This window comes from Mytilus trossulus, chromosome 8 (genome assembly GCF_036588685.1).
Source record: "Mytilus trossulus isolate FHL-02 chromosome 8, PNRI_Mtr1.1.1.hap1, whole genome shotgun sequence".
NCBI classification, from domain to species: Eukaryota; Metazoa; Mollusca; class Bivalvia; order Mytilida; family Mytilidae; genus Mytilus; species Mytilus trossulus.
The window spans coordinates 80,642,547-80,654,208 of record NC_086380.1 but is presented as its reverse complement, the minus strand read 5'-3'; the positions used below and the strand labels follow the sequence as shown (position 1 = coordinate 80,654,208).

The window sequence follows — 11,662 nt, the reverse complement described above, 5'->3', positions numbered from 1 at the left end:
TTTTTTAAATTGGTTTTTCTTTCAAATGAATCTTTACTTCAGTGTTTTTCAAGTTTAAGAATAAGAATGAATGAACCTTAAAAAAAAACAAAAAACCCGAGACTTTAATTTACTCTCAATAAATTGTGTTAATGCATTTAATGGATGAACATAGAATTTTTTAATAGGATCACTGACTTTGATTGCTTTTGGTAAGATGCGGGGTTTTCATACAGTTTCACATTTGGGAAAGAAACAATCTGTAAACATAATATTTTGTTATTAACTGTTCAGCACATATGACACATCCTTTCATAAGCGTGTTGCATTCCGACTCTTCAACCGGGACACTTTCTACTCCACCTGTCTCTGCGGCTTAAAATGAATACTTATATGCATGAGCAATAGATTGACAGAAAAATATAAATGTCAATGCCCAACCAGGGGCATTATGTTTTTCGGTCAATGTGTCTATTTGTCCGTTCGTCCGTTCGCCCTTTCTTCAGTCCGGTCGGTCGTCTGATAGTTCGTTCGTTCAAACATCTGTCTCCAATCAGGTTAAAGTTTTTGGCCTATGTATTGTTTGATGTAGCTAAAGTCCAATCAACTTGAACTGAGTACACATGTTTCGTATGATACCGTATGTCATTTCTAATTGTGATGCCAAATAAAAGTTTTTATCCAAATTTTACGGTCCACTATAACATAGAAATTGATAGTGCGAGTTGGGCATCTGTGTATAATAAACACTCCGTTAAAAATATCATCCAAAGCGTAGTAGTTTCTCCGATTGAGAAAAATCATGAATGTTTTTGTAATATCTCGGACAAAATATATTGTAGTAATCTCCCCCTGGTAATATTAATCAAATTCCCCAGTCTTGTTTGTAAAGAAAGCAATATTTTGAAATATTTTTTTTCAAGCACTTGTTTATTTTGTTTTTTTTTATAAAAAAAATCATAGCATTATACTTAAGCGAATTTAAACAATATAATAGACAAGTGAACAGAACATCTAAAAACGGTTACGTATCTGCCAAGGAAACTTCTCAATGGCTGCATATAGCAGAGATTCCAGATATAACGATGGTCGACAGCTTATTAGTTCCTACACGACTTCTTCCTTTTATATGTAACAATTATTCAAGTTTTAGTTTCATCATAAACGGACTTTAGGTCACAATGACACAAAAAAAATTGAACAGATACTAAATACATAATACGACTTAACAGTGGTGAATTGTATAAACTAGCATGGTTAATATTCTGAAACATGTAGATATATACGTAAAATTCGCACCAATGTTATTTTCGAGCAAATGTCATGTTTCAAATCCACGCTAATGTAATACGCCAAAACAATTTATCTCTGTTGATGTCTTGAAATCGCCTTGGTAGTATTGTCGGAGCGTGTTTGTCTCGATTGCGGAAGATCGTTGATTCGATCCCTCAAACTATTGTTTATTTCAGCATTTGCTAAATTAATCAAGACTTAAGGTATGAAAATGAATTCTACAGTGGTCTTTAATCTGAAGTATTGATTACTTACAAAAATACTTGTGGTGTTTTACTTAAGCTGAAATCAGCTGTGCAGAGAAGGACGATATTTTATTTCCACCTTCTATGGATTGTACATGTTCGTATATATAATTACCTGAATTGAAAACGATTTAAAGGAAAACGATCCTACTAACTGTAATTTTTACAATTTGACAACCCGACCTTTAACCAGAATCAGCTCCAAACCATTTGGTTCTGAACGCGGGCAGGCGTCACTGAACTGGCCCCGAAAAAAATATATACTATTTCAGCGAAATTAATGGTAGTCATTGCTTTTGAGAGTTGTTTTCTTCACAGTTTCAAAACATGTGCATGCTAGTTTTTAAAATTATTAAACGCTTAGAATGCACGAAAGACAAGTTCAGCATTTAAAAATTGGAAAAAGACTATTAAGAATATAGTCCCTTTATTGTCTGTGTAAGATATTTTTAAATTTCTTTTCATGAATCCTAAATATTTATTTCCGTTTGAGATAATGTTGTTGTAATGTAGTTTAGTTTCAGTTTGATTGTAGAATAACATTCAGATATTTGAATTATAGCTAATGTAGCGGGTTGAATAATGTGGTTATGTGGGATGTTGTCATATATATAAGGTTTCTTTTTATGTGAAAATACTACATGTAGTTTGATACATTTGTCTGGGTGGAAAGCCATTAACCAATCTGTTTCCTACTTTACTGTAGCGTCTATGATTTACAAGATTGTTTTTTTCTGAAATTAGATGTATTTTTTTTTTAATTTTGACAGACCTATATCATTATGTTATTTGTTATCTTACAGCATATACATGATAATGATATGGTTCTATGATTTACAATTAATATTTTACTCATATTCTAAATGCGGAAGTAACGGTGGCATGTTTCCAATCTTTCGGTGTTTCAATTGACTCCAATGACTTACTGAATATCAATGTAAGTATAGGTTACACTTGCACTTTTAATTATTTAAGTAAACTACGACTTATTTTACAGGTCCACATATTTTGTTTGGGTTAAGTTTAGATAATAACATTGTGATTCCTGTTTGGCTAATACACATTTGTGACATTTCAAGTTGTGGGCTAGTACCTTTGTCCGGGATATTTGAGTTAAATTTATTTGTGAAGACTCATTGAAACTGATGATTAATGACGTTATTCCGTCCGTTTTAAAGGTACAATACTTGTCTTATCTGTTCTTATGCTTTTGATATACAAATGTAGCTGAATAAGAGTTTTGATTTTGCATTTGTTGTCATGTGTAGATCAACATTTGTTTACAGATAAATCACATATTATTTTTCTTTGTTGTTCAAGTACCCTGTGCCTAAATCTTTCTGTTCTTGCTTGTTAAGATGGTTTTCATTTTTCTTTAAAACTAAATACTTTATTTTTTATGTTGATCAGTTTTCGTAATTTATCTGTCACCCAAAGTAATGTGTTTTTTAAGGATGTTTCAAAACGTGTCAACATGACTTATTTCAAAATATTTTTCTTATGATCTGCGTGGTTTTTTTTTTAGAACAGACTATAAGACAATTTTCCAGTCAGCTTTATCAAATTTAAGGATTTGTCTTACCTATGGTACTTTCCATACTCTTTTCAGCCATGTATCTATGTCGAATTAAATTATTTTATGATCTGCTTGGCCAACTGGTGGTAATGCTATGTTTTTATCAGACATTTAGTAATTATTATTTAAAGATATGCAAATGTATGTAATCAAAGATCACTAGACAAAATGGAGGCTCTAAAGATTCATAAAAATGGAAAGATCACCATTGGGAGGTTGAATTTAACAAAACCACAACTATATCTCTCTTCCTGGTCATGTGTTTGTTTATTTTATCAGAGGCTGCATTTAAAAACTAGACTATACACTATATTTTCATTTCTTGGCCTTTTATAGCTGACTATGCGGTATGGGCTTTAATCATTGTTGAAGGCCGAACGGGGGTATATATGTTAATGTCAGTGTCCTTTGGGCTCTTGTGGAGAGTTGTCTCATTGGCAATCATACCACATCTCCTTATTTATATAAACGCTGTCATATATTGTTGATTGCATTTTACACCAACCATTATGATCCTATTTTTGGACTGTAGGGGTTTATTATGTCACAGACTAAAAGATAAACTTATACATGTACATTCACAATGACCTTACACCTGATAAATTAAGGTATATCGACTAATCTCTCATTATCTATATCTGGAACTGGCACACCGTGAATACTTGGACAATGATAACCAAGGATTGACATGGAGTTTTAATAAAAATTGGGAGGATTGTGCTCTTCAAACAGTTTAACTCCGCCATATTTTGTGTGTGTTTGTCCCAAGTCATTAGTTATTTTAAACCAATTATGGTTATATATAAATGTTTCATATTCCGAATTACAGTTATCGGTGATCAGGGACCTCGATAAATGTGTGATAACGTGTATTTGATTTTTTTTAATTCTTCTAACACGAGCTTTAATACTCTTATTTCGTTTTATTTACTGTAGAATCCAATTTGACTTTAATAACTTTTACACTTAAACTATTTCGTGTGTCTTTAGATTCCCAAGTTGTTACTAGAGTCAGAAAAATCAAAACATTAAGTGTAATATTTATTAACTAAACCGACGGTTGTTCAATTTTCCTATGAAATCAGCCATCCAGCAAAGGAGGATCTTCCAGTTTCATCGCTAACTATGTCTCCTGTACGATGCAATGTTGAATGTGTTCTAATATAGACATCGTCTCCCTTATTGGCATTAATAACGATCGTCGCCCCAATGTGATCCTGGATACATGTCAAATGTAGCTCGGCATTTACAACGCCAACTACTGCATCATTTTTCACAATCTCAAAGGCCCCCTGACCACGACAATCCACTCTTATACTGAAAGTGAAAACATATACTCCGCTCACTGGAACTATAAAAACTCCTGAATACGGATGGTAGCCATTGTTCTCATTCGTTATAGCGATGTCGAAAATGATAGTATGGTGCGTGCTTGGAGATACTTCAGTGTGATTCATATATGCATAGAAAGCTACTGCACCCTGCAGAAGTCGTTTTTCGTCTACAATTCAAATACAAATTATGTGTGAAGTAGGTGAAAATTAACCTACAACCACATTGTTACATTGAACTTTGATCAAGAGCTTTTCATATTTTAATTTTTGTTGCACTCTAAAAAAAAAAAAAAAAGCGTTTTGAATATTTAAAATTGAACTGTCGAGAGTGGATAAATATCGTATTACACGATATTTAATTTGGTGGTAGAAGTTGTTTCTCTGATGATTTTCGAATAATACGCAGGCAAACCTTATTTCTTCTTTGCGGCTGATCTGCAAACAAAGATGTGTTCTTTCTATGTGACGTCATCATGCATGGCCGCTTTTTTCGTGCCGCCAAAAAAGGAAATTCAGAGAAAAACAAGAACATTCAACGTCTTAATCGGTTTTTAACCAACGAAGAACTGGGATCAAACGAACCATACGTTAATTAATTATTCTTTTTACAATGGGTGGAGAAAAGGATAAATTGACGAAGAATTAGAGAAATATCGTATCACACTCGATGCGGTGATAGAATCTATATTTATCTTATAAAATAATTATCAAGGCAAATAATTTATATGATATCAAGGTTTCAAAAGCAATGCATATATCAATGTATATGTTTTATGATGAGTCTGATATGGAAAAAATTCGCAATGATTGCAGTTGTTCTAGTTGGTAGTTAACGTTGGTTTTAGTTGAATGTTACTGTTAGTAGAACAAGTTGACTTAGTACGAACATGTAATAGTATGAATGGACTGGTTTCCCTGGAAAGAAAACTGAGTTGGGGTCTGTAGAACAAAAGTTATGAAACACAAATCAGAGAACTGTTCACTACTACAGGGGTCAAAGGTGGAGTCTGACTGACCAGCCCATAGTAAATGTAAATGATTTGTTATATAGTCCCATACATGTATATATATATAGTTTAGGGTGGGGATCACGACTGTTTTCAAGTTCTAAAACAGGAAGCGAAATAGTGACCACAGAGACTTCCCCTATATTTCATTTGATTTGTTATATTATCCCATACATGTATATTTATGGTTAGGTGTGGGGATCTGATCGGTTTCCAATTTATCAAACTGAAGGGGGTAGGGTGATAACAGGGACTCCCCCTATATTTCATTTGATTTGTTATATTGTCCCATACATGAGAATTTATGGTCAAGGGTGGGGATATTGACTTTTTTCAAGTTTTCAAACAGGAGGGTGTACGGTGACCTAAGGAACTCCCCCTATTTTTTTATTTGAATTGTTATAGTGTCCCATACAGGAATATATATGGTAAAGGGGTGCGAATCTCGACCACTTTCAAGTTCTCAAACAGGAGTGTTTACAGTGACCCAAAGGATTCCCCCTTTATTTTATTGATTAGTTATATTGTCCCATACATGAATATCTATGGTTTAGGGGTGGGGATCCTAACCGTTTCAAAGTTCCCAAACAGGAGGGTGTAGGGTGACTCCAGGAATCCCCCTTTATTTCATTTGACTAGTTATATAGTCACATACATGAATTATATGGTTCAGAGGTGGGCATCTCATCCGATTCACACAGGAGGGGAAGAGTAACCCAAAGGACGTCACGTATATATCATATGATTTGCTTACATTCAGTTATTATATAATATAAAATTGAGAATGGAAATGGGGAATGTGTCAAAGAGACAACAACCCGACCATAGAAAAAACAACAGAAGGTCACGAACAGGTCTTTAATGTAGCGAGAAATTCCCAAACCCGGAGGCGTCCTTCAGCTGGCCCCTAATCAAATATACACTAGTTCAGTGATAATGAACACCATACTAATTTCCAAATTGTACACAAGAAACTTCAATTAAATAATATGAGACTAACAAGGGCCAAAGGCTCCTGACTTGGGACAGGCGCAAAAATGCGGCGGGGTTAAACACGTTGATGAGATCTCAATTCTCCCCCTATACCTCTAGCCAATGTAGAAAAGAAAATATATAGTTGCATTTTTTTGTGAAAATAAAGTAAGAAACTTCCAGGTACTTTAACTGACCCTTTATAATTGAGAACAAAATATCCCTTCAAAGTTGCAGTAATATGTTTACACTCTAAAATCTCTTACATGCATTATCAACATTTATCACCGATAAAGAACATGTATTCTGTTATCGGAAACACATTTAATTTAAGATAAAGTGTTCCCAACTGTCACATTGTATTGGACATTTTGAACATTAACATTTGTCAAAAAGTAATTTGAGTTTCAGTTTAAAATATTTTCTGCTCTTTTTTTCTTTTAAATATATATCTTTTTGTTTTCAATTTTAGTGTTTATATTCATTTACCATGCATAGATGCATTTATTTTCACCTTCTGGATTTTTTTTTATAGTTAATCGCTAAAACCCGGAATTATCCTTATCCGCTTCCGGAATCGGATACGATATTGCAATTGTCCTTCCGGCATCTATTGTCATTGTGTTGTCAATGTTGTTTCTGTTAGTCAGATACGATTTTACTCAAATTTACACATTATTTGTCGGCGATTTTCTGTATGAAGCTAGCGGTTGAATAAAATGAACATTGTTGTCATGGATAATAATGATGAAAATAAGTTTTGAGATCGTTTATTTGGAGACTTTGGTGAAAAGCTTTGCAAAGTTATTTTTATTTTCTTTCAAGTTGAAGGTCTGTATGAAGTAGCTAGTTACCAAGTCAAAAGTCCGTTTGCAAAAGTGGAAGATCGCAGACTTAGGACCACCGCTTATTTGAACCCCTAGTCCGAGTCCAATTTGAACGTAAACTTTGTCTTCTTATTTGAAATTGCCGTCAACAGAATGAACAGTTGAACTTATTTATAAACTACTGACGTATATACGTAGTTTTCCATTTGGGTAATCTAAAAAACGTGTTTAGTGATTTTAGGCGATAAAATATCTATACAGTTGTTATTTGACACCTTAGAGAAAGGCACAGGCGATAAGAAACATTATGAGGATTCGTAATGGCGGCACTACTACACATGTAAAACTTCAAAACTTTTGGATGATCCGGACGATCATTTAAGTTTTTTCTAGTTGTTTTTTTTGTAATCCAAAATTAAAAGTATTTTAAAAGTGTTCAATAAGTTATATATAACAGGGGCCCTTTATAGCTGACTATGCGGTATAGGCTTTGTTCATTGTTGAAGGCCGTATGATGACCTATAGTTGTTAATGTTTGTGTCATTTTGGTCTTTTGTGGATAGTTGTCTATGATTGGCAATCATATCACATCTTCTTTTTTATAGCCCGCTAGATAATAACAATGACACGTATTTCTGCATTTATTGGGTGGAATCTAGGGCATAACAGCTTAACTGCATCGAAAATGCTTGAAACAATAGGGTTTTCAAAACAATAGCCAACTCTCATTTCGCATAGGCACAACTACAAACTAAAAGAAAAATATACCATCATGAATTACTTCGCAAAATCTTACAGTTTAACGTGTGTCATGGAGAAATACAATTGCATTTTACCGGGTGCACATATTTCTGAAGTTGACCATTAGAAGCGTTTCTAAAATTATCTATTTTTTCAATCGCCGCCATCTTTCTTAATAAATCAAAATCCTAAATACCTACGATGGGTACTTAAAGGTACGTCTTTCTTCAGTATTGTCGTCGTAGATTCGCCCATATATCCACTGTTTGCAAATGGTACAGGTATTTTTGCTTTTGATAGAATGTCCATAAGGGTTGAGATTTTACCAGCACGATTTTTTTCTCTGCTTTTAAGCTTTTTCATTTCGTCCTTTAACACATGAATTTCAGTCTTCTGATTTGAAACGATTTCCTCCAAATTTCGAATTCGCTCGTTTTGATCCATCAATAAATCTTCTACTTTGTTAAGTCTAGAGTCATCCGATTTCTCGTCTCCAAAACTGTCACCTAAAATCGCATAAGAACCCGCAACAGCCAACAATAATATCATTAAATTCATTTTGAAATGAACGTGATCCATTTCAATTGTGGTTATGAAATATAAAGGTTACAATTACTGATAATTTTATATACTTCTTTCGAAATGTTATCTCTTGGAGAATGTTGTCAAATCGTGCTCAGAAAGAAAAACCTTGGCCTCGATACCAATTTAGTAATAATTCAAGCACATAATTTCAATATCGTATAAGAATTCGAAACTCTACACTTTTTTGTTTTGATTGATTTGTGTTTAACATAATAAAGATTTCCGAACTAAACATTTACTGTCAAAATGTACATCATGACATTTCCTACCAACTACATTCGGGGATGATATTGCGCTCGGGTAGTGATAGCCCAATAGCCGGTTTACTGACACCGTCTGCGTAAATACGCGCTTCTAGAATAACTTTCATTAGAGATCGCCGTGAACAATGTCAATGTTACGGGCTCTGTTGTACATTTAAAAGAACCCTTTAAGCAACTACTCGACTATTGCAAGAAACAAGTTCTGTCCTATCAATCACATACAACCCTATGGCAGCTTACCCCCTAAGATCCCAAATCACTAGATTAATGCAATGTTACTTTTTTCTCGTCTTAAAAAATTATATCAAAATAAGATAGTATGAGAAGTAGTATGATTGCCAATGAGACAACCTTTAATCAGAAACCAAATTAAAAATGAAATTAGCTACTATAGGTCTCAGTTAGACATTCAACAATGAGAAAAACACTAAAATAATTATTTTTTCATAGCCGAGGTGATTATGGTCTCGTTCATTATTTTTTTCAAATGCTTTCGTTCTAGTGTGTGACGTCCATTACACTAAACTAGTACAAACTTTGTTTAGAGCCCAGCTACGTCCCGCTTCCGGGTGCAGGATTTTCTGGTTGTTTTAAAGACCCATTGGTAGCTTTCGGCTGTTTACTTTTTTGGCCGCGTTGTTGTCTCTTTGACACTTTCTCCATTTCCATTCTCAATTTTCATATTAGAGAATGCAAACCGCTGATAGCTAACAACGAATTGATTTGAAAATGTTCATCTTACTACTAATGAAAAAGTCTATAATCAACGCGGAAGTTTGTTTTATAGATGCAATTTAACAGATTTCATGATATAACAACTACAATTTAACAGATTTCATGATATGGCAACTGTTAATCTTACTATAATAAAACAGGTGACATTGAAGCAAGTTTACCATATATACAAACAAATCTGTAATTTCATTTGTATTCATAATATCCGTAAAACGTAACACATCGTTGTGACTCTCTTTTTTCCGGTGTACATGTTTATTTTGGATTATAACGATGAAACTAAAAGTGTTATTGTTTCCTATTCTTCTCTGTTTAATTCAAAATGTGCACGGCTTCCTTTTGGAAGGCCCAACAAACGGCGGTAAACAGACGATAGCAAATACCCAATTCCTGACAAATATGGAATTCCTATAGGCGAAATAGGTACCTAAGCAAAATACAGATGTCCTACGTCCGCGGGATATGGACAAAACATTTGCTTTAATGACCTCTCATCTGTTAAGAGCAAATTCGATCTTTTGGAGACAAAACTGTAGGAGGCCGACCCCAACAATGCAACAAATGATGGTGTGTATCTATGAAGAAATATCTTCTTCAAGAGCAAAATTTAAACAACACAAAGCAGATATTAATTAACGTAGAAAAGAAGTAATTGTTGAAAATAAAATGTTGTCTTTAAAGAATAATTATTCCAAACAATACATTAAAATGGAATAGCTCTAAAAACTAGGAACTATTAAACCGCTACAGGAATTTAGTGCTTTACAACAAAGTGTCCATCTCAATACAGATAAAATACATTCCCTCTCTATGAACGAGCAGGCCCGCAGTCAGGATTTTCTCGCTCTATGTAATATTACTACTGTCGCCGGAAGAAAGTTACACGAAATTGAAACCAGAAATAATGATCTTTATCTCCAACTGGAACATAACTAAACAACGGAGATGAACGTCATTAAGCAATGCTTGGATAACCAACTGACAAGTTTCCAGAACATCTACAATTCAACTATTAATGATTTGAAAACAAAAGATTTTTTAATGCAGACGCAAGTAACTGAAAATAATTAAAAAGGTTTGTTAAATGATAATGAAGTTTCTCGTTTTTTATAATTTTAATTCTCCCAACTTTTTAGACCAGAAGTATTTATATTATATTATGTGAAAACCAAACGTAATGGAAAAACACCGTAAACTAAGATACTTGTTAATGAAGACCAGCAGAATATAACAAAAGATTGGACATCACTATGGTGAGCCGTACCAAAGCATATTACTCGTATAATCTTATCATTGAAGCGAAGTTTTTTTTGTATTTGTATGATGTAATGCTTTCGCAAAGGGGTTTCATATCAAAATTATGTTTTGCTGTTTTTCTTTCAGTGGCGCTTTTTGCATTGTCTTCGGGTATAGCTGAACGCATTATTCAATTCAATGATGTACAATCAAGCATATGCATAGGAATAAGAAAAATATCTGCGTTCAAAAGAAGTTGAAAATTTGTTTTCGAGAAAGAAAGTTTATACATGATTGCTGCTATTGTTTCATCTAAGGATTCTTATTCCAACTTCTGTGTCAAATGGGATGGTGACAATATTGTTTAGTGTTGCATGTGCTGAAGTTGGAGAACACTCTGACGATGCCTGGCATAGCAGAACATCAGTAATAGTGCAAACTTTAAATGTAAATGATAATATTTACGTTTATACTGGCCATTCAATAGAAAACGGTTATTGAACTCATCTGACAATAATGCAACTAAGATAGTGCTTATATGTGTAAAGCTGTATAATGTATACATAACTCTTAAATATAGTAGAGTTAACTTTTGCATTACAAATACTTTGGTTAGGTGTTTTTTATAATGTATTGAATTCGTTTGACTGGAATATCTTATGTAAAATGTATCAATAAATTGTGAGTAAGAACTAACTGACTTGGTACAGATGTTTTCTTATGTAGAAACTTGTATGACCGTTGCATAAATCTTTTATACTTTATTTGTATAGTTTGTATTTACATGAGCAACACGACGGATGTCATACTTAGTATGCGGAGCAGGATCTACCTAACCCTTCCTATACACCTGTTGAAATTACCCCATG

General features: G+C 33.6%; 1 protein-coding gene across 1 annotated transcript; it reads right to left on the bottom strand.

Annotated features, from left to right (window-relative positions):
* Positions 1-4,166: 4,166 nt before the first annotated feature.
* LOC134728070 (uncharacterized) lies at positions 4,167-8,532 on the bottom strand. The gene is made up of 2 exons (XM_063592468.1): positions 8,175-8,532; positions 4,167-4,594 (listed from the first exon to the last, which is right to left on the bottom strand). Exons 1-2 carry the CDS (start codon positions 8,530-8,532, stop codon positions 4,167-4,169), a joined length of 786 nt encoding a protein of 261 aa, XP_063448538.1.
* Positions 8,533-11,662: the final 3,130 nt, after the last annotated feature.

Excerpts from the sequence above, each read along its gene's own strand:
- LOC134728070 (XM_063592468.1), bottom strand. The coding sequence starts at position 8,532 with ATGAATTTAATGATATTATTGTTGGCTGTTGCGGGTTCTTATGCGATT. Across the intron at positions 4,595-8,174 it reads CGTACCTTTAAGTACCCATC|ACGAAAAACGACTTCTGCAG; the intron begins GTAGGTATTTAG and ends TTTGAATTGTAG.